This window comes from Mastomys coucha, unplaced genomic scaffold (assembly GCF_008632895.1).
Source record: "Mastomys coucha isolate ucsf_1 unplaced genomic scaffold, UCSF_Mcou_1 pScaffold14, whole genome shotgun sequence".
NCBI lineage: Eukaryota > Metazoa > Chordata > Mammalia > Rodentia > Muridae > Mastomys > Mastomys coucha.
Genome location: NW_022196896.1, coordinates 80,226,989 through 80,252,764, shown reverse-complemented (window position 1 = coordinate 80,252,764; position 25,776 = coordinate 80,226,989). Strand labels below are relative to the sequence as shown.

General features: G+C 40.8%; 1 protein-coding gene across 7 annotated transcripts in view; it reads left to right on the top strand.

Moving 5' to 3' along the window:
- Hecw2 (HECT, C2 and WW domain containing E3 ubiquitin protein ligase 2) overlaps window positions 1-25,776 on the top strand; it is a 382,291-nt gene that overhangs the window by 328,793 nt on the left and 27,722 nt on the right. For all 7 annotated transcript variants that reach the window (XM_031367485.1, XM_031367488.1, XM_031367483.1 and 4 more), the window contains 4 exons: window positions 7,220-7,340; window positions 8,515-8,628; window positions 19,670-19,822; window positions 21,451-21,549. In XM_031367485.1, coding sequence (XP_031223345.1) covers window positions 7,220-7,340; window positions 8,515-8,628; window positions 19,670-19,822; window positions 21,451-21,549 — 487 coding nt within the window. The remainder of the gene's footprint in view (window positions 1-7,219; window positions 7,341-8,514; window positions 8,629-19,669; window positions 19,823-21,450; window positions 21,550-25,776) is intronic.

Here is a 25,776-nt window from a genome sequence, read left to right as displayed (position 1 = left end):
TATATATATATATATATATATATATATATATATATATATATATTGTCCTCACTACTAGTGCTGCCAGGTTAGGGTATCTGTTGTTGGCATACCCTTCAGTGTTTCCTTTTAATAACTTAATTCTTGGACAAGTCTGGAAAACCAAGTTGTTTTCAGTAAATGGTATAAGCCATGCCTGATGGCTCAGACCTGTAAACACAGCTACTGTAGAGGCAAAGGCAGGAAGATGGCATGTTGAAGACTTACTTGGGCTTCAGAGTTAGTTCAAGACTAGGCGGTGCAGCTTAGATCTTGTCAGTGGTCAGTTACTTGTCTGACACAAACATGAGGCCCCATGTTTACTCCCCAGAACAACAACAAAAAAAATGAACAAATATAACAAACATTTAAGTAAACAGTATGTCCGTGAACATCCACAGATCTAGGACTTCTGCTGCTCTTAGAAAATAGGTATAGATATGAGGACTTGCACATCTGTGCTTTGTCCAAGTTATCTCCATGGTGCTCCCTGCTTAACGTACTGTTGTACTATGTTCCAGAAGGTCAAGCTGTCTAGAAATTATTGTAATGCTTATTGGCTTGTTCTTCATTAATAATGGGAAATTGAAGAGGAAATGGTGTGTGTGTGTGTGTGTGTGTGTGTGTGTGTGAATGGAAAGGGAACCAGGGAAGAAGTGGACCTTTAATCTGTATTAGGACAGAGGCCTGGAGTTGTGTAGTCAAAGTTCAACTCCATAGCCTAAATTTGTAGCAGAAGCAGAAAAACATAAGACTTCTCTAGATTTTGATACTAACATTTTTCAAGTGTCATCTGAGATTATTTTGTCAGATAAAATTCAATAGTTGGTTATTATGCAGTGTTGTGACAGTGTATGGAAAGTGTATACATAATATGACAGTTTTTAAGATCTACCTAGCTATGATAAAGACTAATAGCTCTAATAGCTGTTACACCCCCCACCCACCCACCCCCCAAAAATCTCCAAATAGTTAATCTAGTGCCAGCCATTCAGGAAGTCCAATCTCTGGTCACCTCCTAGAAGCAACTGACTCTTCCCCATGGGATTCCCTTTGGGAAAACTCTGAAGACTGTGGGTGTATGTATTCTCTGAGAGAGAGGACCTTCTGACTGTGGTTGTGGTTCCCCATGCATTTCTATCAGATCAATCTTCCAAGAACATTTTTTGGCTTCCAGAACCAATATAACCTAATTCCTTCCCTGGAAGCTCTTCAGTTGGACCTGACTTATATTAATTATATGACAGCTGGTATTGGGTATTATGGCTCATACCTATAATCCTAGATCCAGGAAAGCCTGTGCAAGACTGTCTCTCTACTCCGCCCCCACTCTCTCCTTTATTCCTTCAAATAGTTTTATTTTAACCATAAACATTTTTATGTTATGTTATATCAGTGAAATTTCTATATTGTTTTTAAAATGTACTTTGATAACACTATCCTTTCCCACAACAAAATTAACCTCTCAGAATTAGTAAGGCTAATATTGTTCAAAACTAGAGATGGTCAGAATTCTGTTCATACTTTAAAATGGGGAGCACAGCTTTATAGCTACCACTGAAATAACTCCCATGAAGCTGTAACCTATTTCCAATATTTGATACTTAGCTCCCTGAGTCTGTATTAAAGCCAGATTAACCATTGGAATTATATACCTTTCAATATTAATTCCATTGAGAAACCATCAGTGCCATCCTTTACTGAAAACTGAAGTCCTACCAACTAGAGTCCATTGTAAGCCTGCTCAGGATCCTGACCTTATCTGTGCCACATTTCCTACTTTGCCCTCCAGCTAGTTCCTACTGTTCGGCTGTTCCTTAAACAGGTATTTCCTGATTGCCTATCTCATCTCCTAGCTCAAAAGGGAATCCACACTCTACTACTAAACTTTCAAACTCTACTTCATACTCCTCCAAAAACTTTCTATCAAACTACACATTGTTCCCATCTCTCAGTAAGTTTCTTTCTTTCTTTTTTTTTTTTTGTTGTTGCTGTTTTTTGTTTTATGTTTTTGTTTGTTTGGTTGGTTGTTTTGTTTCGTTTTGGTTTGGTTTTTGGTTTTTTGAGACATGGTTTCTCTGTGTAGCCCTGGCTGTCCTGGAACTCACTATGTAGACCAGGCTAGCCTCAAACTTAGAAATCCGCCTGCCTCTGTCACCCAATTACTGGGATTAAAGGCAAGCGCTACCACTGTCCAGCTTAGTAAGTTTATTAAATACAGATTCTGAGCTGTGTGTGGTGACCCCTGCCTAGAATACCTGCTTTTGAAAGGTATGAGAAGGAGATCAGGCTATGCCTGGCTACAGAATGAGTTTGAAGCCAGTCTGGGCTACATGAGAGTTTAAAAATATAATTTACTGTATTTTAAAGTAAAGTGTATGAGATTATTTTTTAGAATACAACTTTTAGCAAAAGAATGTTTGCCTTGAACCATTTCTGTTACTCCATTGTTAAGCCCCTTACCTAGACTATAAAGGACTAACTTTTAATTTACTTGTATTGAGAGTGAATGAAAGCCGGGCGATGGTGGCTCACGCCTTTAATCCCAGCAATTAGGAGGCAGAGGCAGGTGGATTTCTGAGTTCAAGGCCAACCTGGTCTACAGAATGAGTTCCAGGACAGCCAGGGCTACAAGGAGAAACCCTGTCTCAAAAAAACAAAAAGAGAGAGAGAGAGAGAAAGAGAGAGAGAGAGAGAGAGAGAGAGAGAGAGAGAGAGAGAGAGAGAAGGATTTCCCACAGCCTTTGGGCTTCTCAAACTATACAGCCATGGTATATAAGCTACTTCTTAATGTAATCAACTGGAAGGGTGATGTTTCTTTTGAGTATGTAAAGAGTTTTCATTCAGTCTTTGGTCTTCGTTTGCTGTTTTCCACTGATGGCTGTCGTTGCTGTTGATTCAGCATGGCTACTTTCTGGGCGGTTTGGCCTACTAGTCTAGATCTTCTCACAGTTTTCTTGGGTTTCCTGAGTCATGCACTGTCTTGGCCTGAGTCCATCCAGCAGCAGCTGCATACACCTGTGGTTCATGTCTCTTTGTGGTGCAAATGACTTCTTCAAGCACACAGGCAGCCATTGCCCTGTGTTAGCTCCTGTATGCTGCCCACATGTCTCACTGGTTGGAGTTGAGCTTCTTGTAATTCCTCAGTATGGAATGATTCCTCAGTGTGGTTGAATTTTGGAATCACCTGGAAAGCTGTAGAAAACACTTAGGTCTGGGTCTTACCTCTACCAGATTCTGATGTGATGGTTTTGGGTGTGGACTGAACTTCGGGATTTTTTCAAGTTCCTATGAGGTTCTAATATGCACTCAATATTGAGAACCACTGCTTGAGGTTCTCTTTTGTGTCCTGGATTTTTTTTTTTTTTTTAAGATTGAATTGATTTGTTTTCTTTAACTCTTAGCTCTTTGAACAAAAAGTGTATAACTCCACCGACAAGCCTCCAGACAGATTACAAATCAGGAGCTAGTCTTGTGACTAAAGCTCCAATATGTCTGCCTATATGTTGAGTATGTATACAGATGACACATAGAGGGTTTCTTATGAAACAGATACTACACAGTGTCATGCATACCAGCTCAAGTCAAGCATGGGAATTGACTGATCTCTTATGCAGAGTCTGGAGTATCCATTGACTGTCATTGACCTAGCTTCCTATGTCTCTGGCCACCAACATCATTCCCCACACTGCTTTTAGCATCCAGTAGACCTGGTCAATAGGACTTGGCCAGTAAACTGCTTCCTCATTTTCCTCAGTAGCAAAGCGCTGATGGGAACCTTAATAACCACTTTATAGACTCTGCATGAGGATTTCTCAAGATCCCCTATGGAAAGTGCATTACCCCTAATATACAGCAGGTGCTTATCAAACGATAGCTATCATTATTATTAAGAAACTCTGTTATCATAAGAGCTTCCCATTCCGGCCCCCTGCTTTTCTACTGGTACTAATTTGTATTTCTCATGGTTGGTGTTCCTATGAGTCACCACACTCCTGACTAGTTCTTATCCCCTCAGGCCTCAATTGCTGTATAAACTCTGAACTGCTTCTCCACCCTTCAGTCTCTCTTCCTCTTTCCCACCCTTAATCTGCCCTACACCCTCAAAGAAAATTCCTCCAATAAAATTCTCCTTTAATTTTCTCAACATTCTATAAAGGTGCCCTGCTCCCTCTCCCCACATTCTGTAGAAGTTAGATCAGGTTCTTCCTCCCGGCCCCATGCTCCTAATAATAAGGCTTAGACTCAAAATATACTTACAAATACCTTGGCCATATAGCTATGTTCTTCTCTGACTAGATCATAATTTAAAATAACCCACTTATTTTTCATCTACATTCTGTCATGTGGCTGGTTACCTGTGTTCATATAACACATATATCTGTCTTATCATATCTTATCACCCAGGCACTATCCCAGAATCCTTTCTGCCTCCCTGATGTCCCACCTCCTAATTTATGCCTAAACTATGGGCCAATGATTTAGTATTGATAGGTGCCACATCCATATACATATACAGGTATTTTCTGCACAACATTCCCTCTTTAAATCCCTCTTCTCATTGGCTCCAGCCCTTCTGACTTATTAACTTCTCCTTGTCTCTTCAGCATGCCTACTATACTCTAGGTCATGGGGTGTCCATCTGTTGAACACATTTTTAATATTTAGTCCAGTTCTTGTTGCTCTACACCACATATAATACCTATTCTTTACTATTTACAAGTTTTGTGCTATTTAATTTCTCATTGTTGTGACCAAATACTGGACAAAAAGCAACTTAAAGGAGGAAGGGTTAATCCTGGCTTATGGTTCCAGGGGATACAGTGCATCCTGTCTGGGAGGACATAGTGGTGGGAGCAGGCAGTGCTTGGTTATTTTGCATCCTTAAACAAACAGTAGAGGGATGGATTTCGGGTACTAAGCCCTCTTTCTCCTTTTTATTCATTCATGGACCCCAGCTCCTGGAATGGTGCCACTAACATGTAGGGTGGGTCTTCCTACCTCAGTTAACCAGACCTAGAAATTCTGTCCCAGATGTGCCCAGAGGTTTGTTTCCACGGTGATTCTAGATCCTGTCGACTTGGCAATTAACCACTTAGGCTCCAGTTAAGGTCCTCCCTGAGGCCCTGTCCATTTTAATCTCTATCCACACACATTACTTTTCTGTGACATTACTATTGTCTTCTATACCACTAATCTCAAAAGCAAATACCCGGGAGGTCAGGCAGCCAGAGTCACAGAGCGGATGGTGGGAGTGGAGTCCAAGGAAGCAGCTGCCTATCTGCCTAAGGAGGTTCATGTCAGCTGTAAGATGTCTCACAACTTTCAAGAGAAAAACATGCTTTTCCTTGAAATCTCCTAATAATTCCAAATACTGGCAATTAATCTGAAGTTTTGTTTCTTTTTCTTTTTGTAATCTAGGGGCATACAAAGTATCCTATGAGGCAGGATAGAGCCCAGGGCTTTACTTTTATCACCTCTGATTTACACATTGTATTCCATCTAGTTTTTTTTTTTTTTAAGATTTTATTTATGTATTATAATATAAGTACACTGTAACTGCCTTCAGACACACCAGAAGAGGGCATCAGATCTCATTACGGATGGTTGTGAGCCACCATGTGGTTGCTGGGATTTGAACTCAGGACCTTCGGAATAGCAGTCAGTGCTCTTAACCACTGAGCCATCTCTCCAGCCCAACCTCCTCCCCTCCCCCCATTTTTTTTTCTTCTTTTTTTTTTTTTTGAGACAGGGTTTCTCTCTGTAGCCCTGGCTATCCTAGAACTCACTCTGTAGACCAGGCTGGCCTCGAACTCAGAAATCCGCCTGCCTCTGCCTCCTAAGTGCTGGGATTAAAGGCATGCGCCACCACCGCCCAGCCGTATTCCATCTAGCTTAAAAGTTCATTATTTGATGAACTTCCCATACAGTTTCTATGACATCATTTCAACAACAAGCAAAGATATTCTACCCTAAGTAGTTGTCCTTAGATATGAATAACTCTACTTGACTCATTTATTTCTGTCTTCTCAAGCAGGGCATCCACTGTTGAACATAACACAAGATTAGCAATAAATAACCATCTTTATTTGCTATTTGTTAACTCATTTGTTAAAGAAATTTTTGCAAGGCACGATGGCTCAAGCCTTAATTGAAGCACTCCTAAAGCACAGGCAGGAGGAAGGAAAATGTAAGGCCAATTCAGACCAGCAAGCAAGATCCTGTCTCAGCAAAACAAACCAAATAATGATAACAAAACTCACATATATGCACACACATACACACACAAAGAAAGAAATCTCATGGGACCTGCATGTTGTGTAATAAACAAGGCCAGAATTAGTTTCCTGGTTTCTTTCATTGAATGGGCAATCTTTTGTGGAAGGGTTGTTTTTGTCATGTCTGTGACTGTTGCCCTATCCATCCCTGTGGGTGTTATCATCCCAACATGCTACTCAGTCACCTGGAGCACACAGAGTCTTCTGTGGAAAGACGAAGAAACCATGTTATAGTTACATTTTATTACTAATACTTGGCCACAGAATGGCATAAATACTTTGAGTTTATAGATATGGGCAGTACTTGATATATTAGGAATGCAAAAATTATTAATATTATTTATTCTTTGTGCAGCTCCAAGATATATTCCTCCCACAGTTATGCATGAATTCTGTTTTTATAGTAATCATTTCATCCTACGATGTAAAATAAATGTAATTATATCTCCAAAATCATCCCTAAATTTAATGCAAACCTAAAAGCATTTTCATGGTGCTTCATGGAACTTTCCATACAGTTTCTATGACATCATTTCAACAACAAGCAAAGATATTCCACCCTAAGTAGTTGTTCTTAGATATGAATAATTCTACTTGACTCATTCTGGTTTGGATGGAAAAGGGGGACATATCTGAGACCTGGTGAGCATATTTGGCTATTTAAACAATATCTTTATTCTTAGTCAAACGCTACAAACAAGATTTTTCTTAACAACTTCCTTGAACTTTGTTAAGGCTTTGTGTGTGTGTGTATGTGTGTATATGTGTGTGTGTGTGTGTGTGTGTGTGTGTGTGTGTGTGTAGGGACTGATGTAGAAGCTGAAAGCAGTGTCTCACTTTTCTTGCTAACTTGTGGTACTTTCTCAAGGTGTTGTGGACTGAATAGGGCATAGATCCAGGTTGTTCTTCTGTGGTTGCTACAGGTACTCAACGTGCCAATGCCCGGGCTCCAGCCCCTTACAAGAGAGATTTTGAAGCCAAACTAAGGAATTTTTACAGGAAGTTAGAAACTAAAGGATACGGACAAGGCCCAGGAAAATTAAAGTAAGTAGAAATGACTCAAACCACATGATTTATAGATGGTAAATGGATAGGAAGCAGTTGGGAGTTTGGAAAATTGGTTGTCACATGAGTCTTATTTTAATGGGCAGTATTAGTTTGGAATTTATAAATTACACTGTAACAATGTAAAACGTTGCTCAGGAATAAAGCCCTACTAAGTTATGGTTTCCAGTCAAGGTAGGACTGTATAAAACTATAAACAAATTCAAGATGATTATATTTTTTTCTCCTGAAAACCTTTGTTGGCCTATTGATAGCTATTATAGTATTTTATTCTTCATATTACTGCTTTTTCTCATCCTTGAATTACCAAGATCATCTTCTGTAAATTCAAGCTTCCAGTCATTTCTTTGTCATTACTATTAAGATGCGGGCAGATTGGTATCCGTAGAGGATGTGTTAGCTATCATCACAGTAGACCTCCATATGCATCACTCATTTCATCTACCCCTTAGGGAAATTTCAAGATTCAGTTAATTTAAAACTTAAATTAAGTACTTTGCTTTGCAGGACACAAACACACACACACACACACACACACACACACATACACACATGCCCTCCTGGTTCTCACTGGACATTCAATAATTGAATTCCATGCTTAGGTGCATTTTAGTCTTAAAGGATTATCTCATAGTATTGTTCTCTCTTTAGTAAGAAACCTTTGCCTGTCTCTTATTTGTCTCTGTCTCTCACTGTCTCTCTGTCTACCTTTCTCTCTCTCTCTCTCTCTCTCTCTCTCTCTCTCTCTCTCTCTCTCTGTCTCTCTCTCTCTCTCTTGTCTCTCTCTCTCTCTCTGTCTGTCTGTCTCTGTCTCTGTCTCTGTCTCTGTCTCTCTTTCTCTCTCTCTCTCTCTGTGTGTGTGTATGTCTTATGACTATTTTCCTTCTGGGATAAATGTCTTGGCCACTCAGAAAGGACTCATGGGTTTTTGTTACAGGCCACAGGTTTACCCATGGTTTTCTTATGTAACTTCTGCTATTGTTGTTAAAGAGTTTAAGGCAAATATGTATTTAAGTGCAGACAGCAATGATATTAAGCAAGCTCACTCCTCACCTAGTTAATTGTGGAAAATAGAAACTAGATAGCATGAAAGACAAGGAAAGGAAGTAATCTTTCATTACACTTTTCAAATTGTGTGCCTCTTTATGGACAGGTTAATTATCCGAAGAGACCACTTGCTGGAAGACGCTTTCAATCAGATTATGGGCTACTCCAGAAAGGACCTGCAGAGGAATAAACTGTACGTCACCTTTGTCGGGGAGGAAGGGTAAGCAGAACAGAGAAGTGGTCTGTGCAACACAGGCTGTGGCTACAGAGCGGATGTTTCTCCTCAGCTCTGTGGTTCCCCAAACAGGAAATCCTTCTGACAGGAAGTATTGCTCTCAGATGCTTCAACCTTTCGCCTCCCCCAACCCCTCTGGTTTTTAAATCATTTGGTATAGCATTTTTTAAATTAAAGTAACTCTTACCTATAATTATTTTTTTTTTCTATTAGAAGACCAGTTCTATTGCTTTTTTATTTTTCTGTATCTATCTTTGAAAGGGGGAAATGGAACTTTGTGAGTATCTGTAGAGAAAGGGAACAAGGAACTACAGTTGACATCTTGTTTTCCACCCTGGCTCACTGAGCAGAATGTGTCTCACTTGTTAAATAAGCCCTGGTTCAGAATCACAGACCCTGCTGCTCTTCCCAAAGTGCCCACAACAACCACGCCAATGCCTTTGCTCCTATTTCCTGCCCCCAGTTCTCTTCCCCTGGGCGGGCCTTGTACCTCCCAATGCAATCTCCTACTGTAAACAAAGCAAACTGTGCAGCGTGACTCTTCCATGAGTGTGCTCATCTAGATAAGGGTTGGGTAATGAAGGGCTGGGTCTCCCACACTCCGTCTGCTACACTCCAGCAGACATAACACTTGTTAATGGATTGCCTTGGATGCATCCCCCATGGGCCCTTACTTCTATCTCGGGACTCTCTGCTGTGTGACTTATAGCTACTAGGCTCACTTTAATATACCACACAATCCTCTAAGCTCTGGTTGTTCTGTTTGACACTGTTGGCCTGGATATTTATTTATTCAGCTCTACTAAGGGACCTTGGGCCTTGCATATATGCTAGGCCAGCACCCTGAGGTAGACCCCTAGCCTCTTTTTAGTTTTTATTTTGAGAGAGGGTCTTAACAGAATGCTTAAGCTGGCCTGGAACCTAGGCCATAGGCCAGTGAGACCTTGAGAACTGCACTTCTCCTGTCTCCACTTCCTTATAACCAGGGTTTCAACCCTGGGCTATCAAGCCCGGTAGCTTGGATCACTTTATGAACACCCTCTCAGTCATCCAGTAATGAAGAAGAGTCAGGAACAACAGTAGTGATATCCAACCAATGTGGCCCCTCAGCATATGCTTGATGGAGGATGACTCCCTGTCCATGGAACTAAGGAAAAGCAAAATCAAGATCCAAGCCCAGGCCTTAAGGTCTTTCTTCTGGTATTCTTGGACGGTACTGGGATTTAAGAAACACCCCTGGCTGGATCCTTTTTTTTTTTTTTTTAACCTTGGAATGTTTTTAGCATTCCAGGTGGTGAGTGGACACATGAAGCTTAGGCTTGAGCTTCCCTGAGACTCCAGCCTTTGGTGACTAATGTACATATGTAAATGGACTTGTAAACTTGTGTTCGTTTGCTTAAAGATGCAGGTGCGCAGTTGAAAAGGGAGGCAAGTGCTGTTAGCCTCTTCCCAGGTATGCAAGGGATGTCAAGCATTTCCTTACAGGACCAGTCCGCTTTGGCTGAGATTATTTTTCTCTCCCAGAACTCCAGCTGCCTTCCTTTATTATAAAACCACAGGCAGGCTTTTTTTTTTTTTTGACACATGGTCTTGCTATGTTGTTAGGCTGGCCTAGAACTCTCAAGCTGAAATGACCTGAGCCTCCCAAGAGCTGGGCACCGGGTCTACATATGTACAATCAGTACTTTTAGCTTGGGCCACAGTTCGTCGAGATGTGGTTGATCCACTTCAGAAGCCCTTAGCAGTGGGTGCATTTGAGTAGCCCAGATGTTTGTCGAGTGCGATCATCCTGAGGTGGGCCACCATATTCTGAACTGATGACACCACTTCCAAGCAGAGCTACATTCCTTTTTGTTTGATGACCTCTGGTGATCAAGTGCTTCCTCCCCCTGCCACTTGTCTACTTCCTATGACACTGAAGGGAGAAAGGAGAGAGGATGTTTTGGGAATGGTCTCAGACAAAGGGAGAACAATCCCTTTGTCTAGTCCCTCTACACACAAGTTGTTGACACTGGGTCTCTCACACCAACAGAGAGGGCAAGGACAGGATAGAGCCCAGAAACCAGTGACCAAAGTGGGAATAATTTCAGCTACAAAATGAGTAAAGAAATATTGAGCAGTAATTTTAAGTGACTGAATACATGATCAAATGATGAAATAAATGGGCGAAAGGAAAATCTCTCCAAATAATTCAAGAGAATTTCATAAGGGTGAAGTGTATAGTAACTTTTTTCCAAATGATACAGTAAGAAGGGAGTAGCGAAGTGGGATTGTTTTGTTAAAACTGGCAGACATTGTCATAAGTCATGTTGACAGTGTGTCCTTCACATAAGAACACCACCTTATCCAAATGAACTTCCTCCACAAATCTGTAATCATAGACTATTCTACAGAAAAAACATGGGATGATTCCCAGTTAAGGGAAATTGTGAGACTCTCACCAATATTGAAAATCATTGAGGACATTTAAAACCAAATACAAACAAACAAACAAACAAACAAAAAGAGGAATTTGAGAGATGTTGTAGACAAGAAGAGACATGATGACTAAATGCATTTCACTTCCTAGATGAGACTATAGAGGAGAAAAAAGATATCATGTGAAAGTGAATGAAATCAGATAAAGAATGCATTCTGTTACAAGTTATGCAGCAGTATTGCTTCCTTAATGCGGCACCATTTATGACAATCACTGAACCAAGTTTTGCAAAAGAGACTTTATTCCCAAGAAAGTGGAGCCCTGAGTCACAGATCTGCCTGCACAGCAATAGGGTTTAGCCATCTTGCTGGGACAAAGTATCGTGGTCTGATATAGGGAGAGGGAAGTAGGGGCAGGATCCAGTCCAGGCATAGCCACCCTCTTCTCAGGACTCATGCTCAGGAAAATGGCACTGCTGGTGTTATCTAAAAACATCAACTAAGTCACACTGCTGAGGTTTAAGTAAACAGTTGGTGGCTTCTGCTGGCTTGAGACAGACACACATGGTTCCAAGTTCCTGAAAAACAACTTAGGCAACCATTGCCTCAGAGGTGTTGTTGTCAGAGAGTATGATGGGACAGAGAAGATGATAGGAGGGTACTGACAAGCAGCTTGGCTTCTAAAGTTGATGATAAGATCAAGTGTGGCTCTAGGACTTACTTGGTGTTTCCATCATCTGTATTGATGAGAAATGTACTGGACATATATGAGATATGTATATAGGCTATGCAAGACCTCTATATTTTTTTGTAAGTCAAAAAAAAAAATTCTAAAATAATGGGTGCTCCAAGTGGAAACATTTGGTCAGGATTTGGAGAGATTTGGCCTGTTCCTTTTTTGAGTTTCCTTGTTGCCTTGTTGTTAGATGAATGACTTCTCTAGATTATTGTCAGTTGTGTGTGCCTTTTCCATCACTTACGGTCAATGGAGTAAGTATAGAGACATGATTTTTGTGAGGAGTCTTAATTAATACTAATGTTGCCGTACAAAGAGTATTATTATTTTGTGTCAACTTTCTACTACCAATGAGGGGTTAATACTCTGGAGTTATTGTTGCTACTATCCCCGTGGTTTCATTTCCAGTCTGACACAGTCAATCTAGTTAAACCAGAGCATAAAGAGCAGCGGATTTAGTTTTAATAACAGTGCCTTTCCTTGTCTTCCAAAAAAGGTGTGGATTAGCAGCTTCACAGAAACAGTGACCTTGGTTCATGCCGCTTCGGCACCTATATCTGAAACAAAATATATAGATTGTTCTAGAAGTAAAGGAATCTGTAGGACACTGCAGAGACTATTTGAGGTAGAACTAAGCTCAGGCTATTAGAAACGCCTGTCTTCAGCCACAAAAACATTTAAAAAAATTATCCTTGTGCCTACTAATGTAGATACATTAGAGCAACTTATTTCTTTACTAAAGTGATTTTGTGTTAGCCTCGGCTTTTTACAAAAAGTAGATAGTTTCTATGCACTGTCTTGTCGTTGATAGTCGAATTAGGCTGGAGCCGGGAGTTGCGTTCTAGGCATTTCCACCAAGCTTACCATGGTTATCTTGCCTTAGAAAGTTAGGGTAGGGGAGTATAGCAGTGGATACATCACCAAAAGAAGTCACCTTGCTCAAAGGTGAGGGGAGATGGTTTGGTGCCTATTTCTGACGAGCCTCAGTCTGCCCAGGCGTTGCTAATGTATATGGTTAACAGTATATAATGGATGATATGCTATATATTATTCTTTAGTGTATTATTTCTGTTAATTAATAATTCTAGCAACCAAAGTTTACCTGGTATTAGAACTCAGGTTTTGCTAAGGTATCCGGGCCTAACAGTGAAGAAATAACGTCGTACACAGAGAGAGGGTGTTTGCTAGCTGACTGTTCCACCTCTTTTTGTTTTCATGGCACCTCTGTGAAGGGCACCTTTATTTAAGGAAGAATGAATTCATTATGTGCAAAGAGCTGTCAAGATGACGTCAGTCATTGGTCTTGCAAGCCACACTTAGACTAGGGGGGAGCATATGCAAATAGTTTTGGTTTGGAGACCTGTGTGTGGCATCTTTTGAGTTCTTTCTATATTCCCCCAGGATAGGGAGATAAAAATAGCTAGGGAGGAAAATAATCTAAGGTAGTTTTCTTTTCCACTGCTAATCAATTACCCAGTGTGGCTCACACATAACCAGACTGGGGTCTGAGCTGTAAAGCAGTGGAGCTTCAGTTGAACTTGGGCTGCTGCTTGGCCTCTTCTGGGAAGCAGCCGCATCATCTGAATCATCTTTACCCACCAAAGAAAGATGCTCTGTAGCCAGGCCTTAGCTTGGTACCACCAAGAGCAACTATGTCTTATCATATTTCTACACTCAACTCCCAGGCCTCTGATTCAAATTCAACTGTGGTTGAAATCAGAAGGTGCCTAGGCCTTGTATGCCTGGACAAGCTTGGGGGAAGAGATAGGGTGACTTCCTGAGGCCATCGTCGTCTCTCATTTTACAGACTGTCCCCACTGGAGTATTTTGTTTTCAGTTAATGTTTGTTATATTAAGAATGGAAGAATGGAGCTAACTATTTTAACCCACGTCAGGTGCAGCTAACTTGTGATGTGCCAAGCCAGCAGCTCCACAATGGGTACAATGCTTTGTCAGCGGGGAGGGCTTGAGACACTATGGCCACTCCACTGACATCTGTGCTTACTCAGAAATGCCCTCAAATGCAGCTGTTATGTGGCTACACACCCGTTGTCCAGGGTTTCTGTGTTTCCTTGCCAAGTCTTTAACCGTGTAACCAACCTAACCGGCAAAACAGGAATGTAACAAACGATCCTTGTGATATGAGTCACATTAACTATTTATATGGACAAGGTTGCTAAGGCATTATAGGAGCTGCGTGCCTGCATGCCCTGCTGGAACTTGTTTCACTGAATTTCTAGACATAGATAGAAATTGCATCCCACAACATACTCCTAAATATGCAGTTCTACATTTGGAATTACAACCAAAGTAAAGTAAGAAAGACTATCTTGGCTTTGGAGTGATTCTATCCATGCATCAAGAGTTGAAGAAAGAAGGTTGAGAAGGAGGAGGAGGAGGAGGAGGAGGAGATGGAGAGGAAATGAGGGTTGGAGTGGGGGAGGGGAAGAGGAAAGATAAAAAGTTTAATAGTTCAATGTACTTTTGCTTCTAAAAGAGCTATTTGTTTGCTTCTCTCCTGAGGTGAATTTTGCTTTTCAGTTCAACTTCTCAGAGAGTATACTCTTGTCTTTAACCACAAGAGGAACTAGTCAGTAAGGTCATTGTTGTCTTAACAAACTTCACCATGCTAGAAAATATTACACTGTGAACTTTCTAAGCCAACTCACTTGGTTGACAATGGTTTCAGATTGAGTCATATCTTAGGGATTGGCACAGTTTGCTCCTGGCATTGAATTAATGTACCACCATCTCAGAGTAAACTGCCTCACATTTGTTCACACTGCCAGATGCCAAATAACAAACGTAAGTTATGCTGATTTTCTTCAGGGAGCACCAGGGAGCTCTAGTCACAACTCAGCAATGTTTACAGGGCCTCTACTGAATATCATTCTGGGAACTTATAATATAAAAGAAGTGTCTTAATTAGGTTTCTGTTGTGGTGGTGAAACACAGTGATCAAAAAGCAAGTTGAGGAGGAAAGGGTTTCTTTGGCTTACACTTCCACATCACAGCTCGTCATCACCACAGGAAGTCAGGATAAGAACTCAAGCAGGGCAGGATTCTGGAGGCAGGAGCTGATGCAGTGGCCATGGAGGGTGCTGCTTACTGGCTTGCTCTCCAAGGCTTGCTCAGCCTGCTTTCTTATAGAACTCGGGATCACCGCCCAGGGATAGGATGGTCCCACCCACAATGGGCTGGGCCCTCTCCCATCAATCACTAATTAAGAAAATGCCTTACAGGTTTGCCTGCAGCCTAATCTTATAGAGTTATTTTCTTAATTGAGGTTTCCTCCTCTCACATAACTTTAGCTTGCATCAAGTTAACATAAAATTGTCCAGCAGCACTTAGGAGGCAGAGGCAGGTGGGTTTCTGAGTTCAAGATCAGCCTGGTCTACAGAGTGAGTTCAGGACAGCCAGGGATACTTACACAGAGAAACTCTGTCTGGAAAGACAAAGAACAAAACAAAATAAAAGAAAAAACTGTCTAGCACGGGGAGGACAGGATCCCTATTTTCAGTGTGGGCAAAGTCTAAATTTGTGTATAAGGAGGCTGACACACAGAGGTCATTGGAATGTACTCTGGTAAATGCAGTATTATTGAAACACTTAGAGTTAAATCCTAGGGACCACCATATAATTTTTAACAGAAAATCCACAGTCGATCAAACTGTGCTTATACCAGTCAACTCAAAACAAAACAAAACAGGATCATTCTATCTTTTTCCTGATGTTTCAGCTCTCTGTGACCCTGATATACTCTGGACCTCTGCAATGTAGAGAGCCCAGCAGCGGGGCAATCATATTAAGTCAAAGAGTGTTTATGTTTCCCTGGAGGAGTCTCACTAAAGATTTATAGTAAGCTAGATATTTTTAATAATGTGTTTCCCTCCTCCTTGTTGCTGTAGCAGCAGCCGCTGGCAACACTTTGCTATAAAGAGACAGATAGTAAACATTTTTAGACTTTGCCCATCGTACATTCTCTATGGCACGTACGCACCTCAGCGTTTTATCAGCTAACAGTGGCAGGCTCTACACAAGCCAGCACAGTGCATTTCAGTATAGTCTTACGTACAAAACCAGGGCTTTGGCAGATTTGCCCTCCTGATGTAATTTGCCAAGCCCCATTCTATAAGCAGTATCGTTTTGATCTTAATAAAGAGCTAACATTTACTAAAGGACGTGGCTTATGAAATAACCTTAAACTTGAAATTAGGATAGATACCTGTTTAGGGTCTGAGACCTGGTACCACATCACAACACTCCCATGATTCAGCTCACTACCTTGTTCTAGCCTCAATCTTTGCTGTAAAAAAATGAGGAAATTTGACAAAATGACTTCCATGTCTTTGCCAATTGGTGTTTTAGCTTCATTTCAGTTGCTGTGATAAACACCATGATCAAAAGCACTTTTGGAAGAAAATGGTTTACTTTATCCTACAAATTATAGTCCATCATCAAGGGAATCCAGGGAAGGAGCTCAAGGCAGGAGCTCGAAGCAGAACTCACAGAGGAATGCTGCTTACTGGCTTGCTTTCAGAGTTACATTCATCTATCTTATACTACTTGGACCATCTACTCAAAAGTGGCGTTGGCTAGAGGGGCTTGGCCTTCCCACATCAATTAACAGTCAAGAAAATACCACGCAGACATGCCTATAGGCCAATCTGGTGGAGGTGGTTTTCTCATTTGAGGTTCCTTCTTCCCACATGTGTCAAGTTGACAACCAAGATTAGCCATTACAGTTGATGTTCCCCACCACTATGGAAAGACATAAGGAACTAGATCTTACAACGTGAAATCCTGGGGGGGGAATGTATAAAGTCTGCATTAGTCCTTCCTATTTTGTATCCTGTTCTGAATCTGAATCTGTCAAGATGCTTCTGTATGAGAGAGAATGAATGGGGAGACCAGAAGTCAAGCATTATGGGCATGAGCCTTGGGGATTTAGTAGACTAGCTCTTTAAGAGTAAACAAAAAGAAGTGGCTTCCCCAGGAGGTGGGATGACTTCACCCTGATTTAGTGAAGGAAAGTGTCCAGACTTAGCTCCTTCATCACACGTCAGGATTTCTGCCTGTTCCAGGAGAGCAGGGAATCCCCACCTGTGCATAGAGGTTAAAGGAGGTGATCTGCTCAGGAGTAGAGAACAGGTAAAGGCACAGAAGCCAGAGAGACCGTGGCGGCCAAATATAGAGTCCTACCAGGAGGAAATTGTTGAAAACTGTTCTGTCTTCAAGGCCTAGATTAATTCTTAGACTGTGTATTAGTCAGGGATTTTATTCTTGCACAAACATCATGGCCAAGAAACAAGTTGGGGAGGAAAGGGTTTATTCAGCTTACACTTCCATGTTGCTGTTCAACTCCAAAAGAAGTCAGGACTGGAACTCAAGCAGGTCAGGAAGCAGGAGCTGACCAAGAGGCCATGGAGAGATGTTTCTTACTGGCTTGCTTCCCTTGGCTTGCTCAGCCTGCTCTCTTAAAGAACCCAAGACTTTCAGCCCAGGGATAGCACCACCCACAAGGGGCCCTCCCACCTTGATCACTAATTGAGAAAATGCCCCACAGCTGGATCTCATGGAGGCACCTCCCCAACTGAAGCTCCTTTCTCTGTGATAACTCCAGCCTGGGTCAAGCTGACACACAAAGCCAGCCAGTACAGACTACAGTTGAGATTTCAATGTTTGTTGAAGGACTGTGTGCAAAAAACGTCCAAGTAGAAGAAGGTGTCTGCTGCTGTTGGCCTTACCTCAGAATCTAGAGCTAGAAGAGTAGAAAGAAGCCAGAGAAAAGGCCATGATGGGGGTAGTCGGAGCTTCTAGGTACCTCTGTGTGGCTCTAGAGAAGCCGAAGTATGGCCTTCCAGCCTATCCTGGAGCTACAAGTTTACTTCTTCACATGCAGTTAGTTACCCCAGAGCACAGGGACACCATGTCATTGTATAAAACCTGATTGATTGGCCCTAAGAGTTGCATGTGCCTGCCCTGTTCTGCCCAGAAGGTTTCTGGCAGGTACACTGTGAGTCTAAACTTAGGAGCTTACAGTCTTCACCCATGCTGTGTTGGACAGTTTGAACTGTACGTATGTTTCTTAGGTATAATGTATATTAGGTAACCATTGAAATAGCACATGGACATTTCATAAATGTTATATAAGACAAGTGTGCACTGAAAAAAATCAGAGATGATGATATATCTATAGTCAAATATGTAAAGTAATGACATCTAGAGTCAAGTATGACAAAAATGGAAATCAGTATGGAAAAAGATGAAGTCCACACCATTCAAATTCAGTTTTGCTATCACTACATAAAAAGGCTGATTTTTTTGGTTACCTTTTTATTTTTTAAAATCTTTCTTTTGCCTATAACAGGATCAATTTCTACATGATAAAATTCCATCACTGGGCAAGGCTCAGATGATCCCATTTCATTTAAAAAAAAAATACAGTTATGGAGGCCAGGTGAGATAGTACATGCCTTCAATCTCAGTGTGTAGAGGCAGAAGTAGGTGGATCTCTGTGAGTTTGGAATTTGAGATCTATATAGTGAGTACCAGCCCAGGCAGGGCTACATAGTGAGTTAGAATTATAGGCTCTAGAAAGAAAGCTTAGTCAGTAACATATCAATTGAGTTCAGTCCCCAGAAATGACACTTGTTATAAGGTCCAAGCCTGTTAGCTCACACTTAATAATCCTCGCACTGGGAAGGCAGAGACAGGTGGGATCCTTGCAGCTCACTGGTCACTCACCATAGGCTGTTTGGTGAACTCAGGACCAGTGAGAGAGCCTGTCTCACAAAGTTGGGTGTCACCTGAAGATTTGGCCTCTGACCTCTGCATCTCTCTCTCTCCCTCTCCCTCTCTCTCTCTCTCTCTCTCTCTCTCTCTCTCTCTCTCTCTCTCTCACACACACACACACACACACACACACACAAACACACACACACACACTGCAATAATGCCCAGATAATAAATCTGGAAAGAGATAAGTCTTTGGCAGCTTCCCACCCTCATCTTTGAATCTGTATGTGTGTACTTTTTATCCAAGGGCTTATGTATTTTTTTTTTAATTTTTCATTTTAAATTTAGCATATCAAGTTGCCTTGCATTTCTCTTTAATACAGTGCGAATGTGCAAGGGCGTACACACACACACATGCTCACACACATGCTCACACACACTCACACACCTTAGACATTGCTGGCCACTTGTCATTCCCCAAACCCAGCACAGCTTTCCGTTCCACTTCATTCTGTCTCTGAAGCTCTTACGAGTAAAGTGGAATTTACAGCGTGGTCTGTGCACTAGAGTTCCAGCCTGTCCAGGGACCTTCCTTAGCAAGTTTTGTGTACCTTCCTTTTCCTCGTCTGTAATTTTCCATGGTGATTTTTTAAATTTACACTTTTCATTTGCACCCACTCGCTCCATTTTTTTGTCTCTCAGCTCTCTAGGGAGCTTCCCTTAATTCAGAAAATTTCCAAAAGTCCCTACAGTTTTCATGTCCCTTGGGTGGATGTAGCTGCTCTCCTCTGTAAGGAGGAAATACTCCCGTGACACTCCCTTCCCTGTGGCCTTGCTTTGGACATGTAAAATATTCATATATGTGTGTGTTTGTATATGGTGAGTATCTTGATTCTTGTTTGCATTATCTCATGGGTAGTTGAAGTTTTGGATATGTGTTATATAAATGCCTAGTTCATTATTTTGGGTCAATACTGAGATCAGAATTTTTTTTTCTTTACTTTTGTTTAGATAGCCTTGGTAGTAGACTGTCCCTGTAATGAGCATCCTCTACAATGTTAAACACAGGAGAAGATATGCCCAATACCTAGACAAAGTAAAAGCTCATTATTCTCTATGTGGATCTTTTTACAGGTTGGATTACAGTGGGCCTTCCAGAGAGTTTTTCTTCCTGGTGTCCCGAGAGCTCTTTAACCCCTATTACGGCTTATTTGAATATTCAGCCAATGACACATATACAGTACAAATAAGTCCCATGTCTGCCTTTGTAGACAATCATCATGAATGGTAAGGCGTTTGTTTCTGTAATAGTTGTTTTCATTTAATTTTCTGTGATTCTAACTACCCCTCCCTCCAAAAGAAGCCACATTTCTTTTTAACATTTTTTCCCCTCCTGGATAAAAATCACATTATCAGTTTTATACCTCATTTGGCATTTATTTTGCTTGTCAAACCTAATTATATAGACGGTCCCTCAACTGATAATTGATTACATTGCATAAGATCAATGTTAAATGAGTTGAGTAGAATTCAGAAGCTTTATCCCATTGACAAAACTGTTATGGATGATTACTTTCTTAGCAGGACCCCCAGGCCCTCTGGCAGAGCTCAAGCAGCTTCTCTAACTGCCTGGGGAAATGGCTGGCCCTGGGGGAGGGGAGGTGGAGCATCTGGAGCCCTGGCTGAGGGCTGTTCATAGTCTTTTGGGGTGGCAGAGGGGAGTCTAGTGGGGGCGTAGTAGTGGCCAGGAGAACTAGAGATCAATTGTGTGAACGGGAAGTCAGGGCAGCGCTCACTCACCCTCTCACATCAGCACATTTAAACCACTTCAAGTTTGGAAGCTAAACTTGCTTTTTTCTTAATGTATCACCCCAAACCAAGGGAAACAAAATGAACATTCCCATCTGGAGGTATTTATTTTGAAAAATTCCAAATGACTCTCTTTCTAATCCCTGCATTTGTAGACTTTAAATATTTACATAAGCCCAATTGATTGATTCCTGTTCATTTTCAGTGATACTAACAAAGAAAGAACAGAAATGGAGGAAGGTTCTTTGGGTCATGAGGTCATTGACAGTGAAAAGCATTAGTTTTCAGGAATTACTCTTCAAATTAACTTCTTGTTTAGTTACAAATTCGGAGGCCTGCTAACTCTGGCTGTTACAGCTGTGCTAATATAAGTGGAAGTAAAGAGGGTCAAAAGTTGCTGGCCACTGACCTCACAAAGCCTGCCCCAAACTAAAATTACAGACCCACAGTACTGTCGATGGCATCAGACTTAGAAGGGCTGGCCCCAGATACTTGTGGAGAAAGCATTTGTGTGCCTCAGGCAGAAAACCCAATTCTAACAGATCCAAGTGGTAAAGTTTCCAAGTTGATTCAGAATAGCATTTCACTTTGAAATTTTTGAGAACAGAATGTTTCATGAGGAAAGCCCCACCACACACACATGTGTATATGTATACTTTGTAAATGATGGTATTTACCATCAGGAATGAGGCTGGAGAGAGAACAGAGAACATTTTCAATCTGAATAAGGGCTTTTTCTCGAAAGAGAATTACCCCTACTTTGCGTTAGAGAAATCAACTAATATTCATGCACAGAAACCAAGGACACTTTCCCAACCTTCCTACTCTTTATGTCTTGGGATGGTTGTGGGGAAATTTCACTAAAAGGTAATGGGGAACTCATACTATCGTATGTGGGGGGATACAGAGTGACATTACTGACTTGGAGTAATGGTAAGGTGTCCCTAAATGTGAGAGGAACAGATTTCCTCCACAAATAAATCTAAACATTGGCTAATGGAGACATATACTACAGTGCCTAAGAATTTGAAACTCACTGGAGGGTAGACACAGGCCTCAAGACACTGTTCAGTGCTGTTCACCCACCTCGAGTTTCTCCCTCACAGGTTCCGATTCAGTGGGAGGATCCTCGGTCTTGCACTAATACACCAGTACTTGTTGGACGCCTTCTTCACGCGACCCTTCTATAAGGCTCTTCTCAGAATGTAAGAGTATTTCTGTGCTTGTATAGTCAACATGTCAAACTCAAAAAAATGCTTTACTGAAGAAGTTTATCAAGGTCTCCATTTATCTGCACACTATCCCAAATCAGTTGTTGAGTAAATAGTGGTTTAAATTTCAAAAAGGAATACAATTTCAAATATAGCTGTTATGCTTCTGGCTTACCTGTAGGCCCTAGTTCTGTCCCTCCCTGAATAGTTTATTCTCATCTGTGACAACACATGCTTCTTTAAAACAACTCTACTTCAAACACGGCCCTTAGATTCTTGTGGTATCTGTGCTGGTTATTAATAGAGTAGTTGTGGGTTAGTCGTGGTGACTCACAGCCTGCACTCCTTTATGAAGTGCACATTGTATTTTACTTCATGCACTTCCAACAGCTCGCTCTTGGTCACAAGTTCATTTTCTTTTCTTTCATTTCCATTTTATTTTTGGTTTCGTTGGTGGAGGTAGACAGTGCCCTGCTTTTCTTGAGACCTTTCTATCTCTGTAGAGCTAGATATATCTCTATATCTTCTATATAATAGCACTGTATGGGCACAGATGAAAAATTCGCATCCACAGAACTTTTTCTTTGTTTCTACCACACCGAATGATGACAGTTACTGTACAATGTAAAGCAAAACCACCCTGTTCGTTAGTCAGTATGTAGTCATTTACAAGACAGTTGTTGGGGGATGGGTAGACATGTAGACTTAAACTTGCAAAGTTGTAAAGTACTGAGTCATGGCTGGGAGCTGCCTGGCACATCCTCCCATCAAGCCCATGGACCTGTGTTCCCTAAAGTGGAAGTCCTGACCTCAAATGAAAGCCAACAGAATGTTTCCCATGAGGCTTCAGTGTGCTCAGTAGGAAAGCTTTCCTTCTGGGCAGGCAGCAAGGACCATTTCCTGCTTCCCCTCCCACCCCCCACCCCCAACCCCGTTCTTCTGGGCCCCCTCTCACCTTTGCAGTTCATTCATTATCTTCTTCTCATAGTTTCATTAGGTTCTGTGAGAGGAGTACCCAGAGTTCATGTTTACTGTAAGTCACACCCCTCCCCTAGTTAGTCTGCATTCTCTCTTTCTCCATTTGGGAGATGTGGATGAATGCTTTTCAGCCTTATCTTAGATTGTATTGCTGCTTCTGATATTAATATTCAACTCTGGGATAGCAGAGACAATCAGAAACTAAGGGTTTCCCTGGGTCTTTCCTGCGCTGACACACGTGATTCTGTGCTCCCCCTTGTTCATCTTCTTGCTCCTCTGTGGGCCTTCCCTTGGATTTGCCCTTAACCTTGGGATTCAGAAGCTTTCGATCTAGACTGTTGTAGTTGCCAAATTATCTCTTCTCTAATCAACCCAATGTTCTGAGTTCCTGACTGAAAGATACATACATGTAGCCTTATATTTTAATATGTCTTAAACAACTCAGTGCCTGGGCCACTTCCAAACCTGCATGTGGCTAGCACACCCCCTTCAATATTCCTGAATTATTACTTACTAAAATCTATATTCCATCTTTGTTGCCCTAGACCCAGTCAGGGACCCTGTAGGGCTGCTCTTCTTCGGCTCTTATGGCTGTCTCTCTGTCTTGCACTTCTCAGGCCTGGTCACTATTCCTTTCCCAGCATGGTAGTTTTCTCCTTTCTCCTCCCCTGCCCCTTTCCTGGAGTCCTAAAAGTCCCGCCCTTGTCTCCCTGCCCAGCCATTGGCCGCCAGAAACTTTATTTACCAACCAAACCCAACTGGGGACAGGGACCATGAACATCTTTTGTGCAGATTCTCATGCAATTTTGGGGGACCTGGTTAACAGAGTATAAGTAGCATTAGACCTAGCCCACAACATTTCCCCCTTTTCATCCATTAAAAAGTCCTTTTCTCTCTGGTATGTATTGAACATAGTTATAATAGTTACATAAACTATAAGATATGATATATACTAATAAATCCAGTCGATCAATTTTGTCAATTTAGGTACATTAACATCTATCTTAACTTGAAGAGTTTATAATTTTAGATTGGAATGTTTTGATTTTAACTTGCTTTACCATCTAAAAACAATTCTATTAAATCTAGATCATCTTTTTAAATATTAAACAACTTAAGTTTGATTATAAAACTATAACTAGAGGGCTAGAGAGATGGCTCAGTGGTTAAGAGCACTGACTGCCCTTCCAGAGGTCCTGAGTTCAATTCCCAGCAACCGCATGGTGGTTTACAACCATCTGTTAATGGGATCCAATGCCCTCTTCTGGTGTGTCTGAAGACAGCTACAGTATACTTATATAAATAAAATACATAAATCTTTTTTTTAAAAAAAAAAAGGCTAGTCTATAACACCATCAGAGATCTAAGAACAAATTAAATATTCCCTGAATATATAGGAATTATAATATATAGGAATCACAAAAACACAACTTGCAAAACTTAAGCAAGTTTGTAGAGACAGCTGGCTACCTGGACAGTCCCCTATTCTTCAAAACATTGAAGCATTTGTCTTTAGCCTTCTGGCCCAGAACCATCTGACAGACCTTACATGAAGCAGGAATTATGAAAGATTAGCTTACTCTGTCTTGGCAGAGCTAAGCTATTGACTATGTCACATTTTATGTCCATTCCTGGGCAGTATATTTTTGTCTATAGATGAAATAGAGCAATTTTTGTCCAGTTGGCTACCTTACCACAAATGGAGCAACTCTATATATAGAGGTTATGATGTTTAATATCTTCTTTGAACTGCGAAGGGGATACTGTCAGGACTAGACATATCTCCTAGTCAAAAAAATTATTAATAATGAATTTAAATGTCATATTTAATGAATTTAAATGTGGATTTTTGACATTTTTGAAGACTATATATATAGTATATCTGAACTGTTAAACCTTTACTACTCTTAGCTATTTTTCTTTCTTTTTTTTCTTTTTGGTTTTTCGAGACAGGGTTTCTCTGTGTAGCCCTGGCTGTCTTGGAACTCACTCTATAGACCAGGCTGGCCTCGAACTCAGAAATCCACCTGCCTCTGCCTCCCAAGTGCTGGGATCAAAGGTGTGCGCCACTACCACCTGGCTAGCTATTTCTATTTAGATACTATTGAAAACACTTATTATAACTAGATCAGAACCTAATATAACCATGAGTTTACTATCTGGTCCTTACCTTGTATTTCTTAAACAGTTTGTGATAGTAGCTATTAGAAGGACTGAGTCTTAAATGAGTTGCATAGGCACAATAAGAGTATCTGAGAGTAACAATATTAATTTTTAATTTTGTATCGATATATAAAGATTTATATGAAGACCTTAAATTTGTATCAATGTATAAATTCTGTACCAGTATAAGAAATTATAATTTTAACTTTGTATTAGTTATAAAGATGTCTGTCAATGTAAGATTATGGCTATTTAATGTTTTGTTTAAGAATAAATTTAGCAATCTATCTCATAAATCTAATTTTTCTATAATATTACTCTATTCCTCCTTTCCCCGTTCAACCCCTTCCTTTTACCTAGGAAAGAAAGGATAGAGAACCTCTTCCTATAGAGAAAGACAGAAATCATTAAGTCTGTTTAGTTTCCTCCCTGTTCAAAATTATAACCATTTCCAAATTATCTCTTAAAATGACAACCTATCTATAATTTATAAAATAACCATAACCAGATACTCAAGCCCAAGCAATAGGGATGGCTTTTCTCTATGGCTTCTTCCTGCTGGATAGTGGTGATGTGTGAGTATATCTATGTGTATATGTGTGTGTGTATGAATGTTTATAGACACATATATATTACATATATATGTATATATATATATAAATTTATATAAAAATTTATATATACATATAAATTTTTTACAGGTGTGGGGAAGGAGAGGAAAACTGGAAATTTTGGTTAGACTTAAGAAAGCTAGCTTTAGCATCTGTTATCCAGTCTCTGCATTCTTAGAAGGCTCAGGGCTTGACTGAAGTTTTAACTGGAGCCATCTGAAAGTCTGGATGAACTGAGGTCATGAGGAATCACCAGCTATTCCTGAAGCTGTTCTGGGAGCAAGTCTCTAGAAACAACTTTAAGAGGCAGGGAGCTGGAACAATAGGTCGTTTTGGTGTCCCCGAGAATGAATTTCACCGGAGGTGCACATTCTGCAATATATGAATCTGTCCTATTTGATCTCCAATTTTTCTTTTCTGTCTTTAGCCAATATCTTCAGGGGATCTTCTCCTATCCTATCTGATCCAT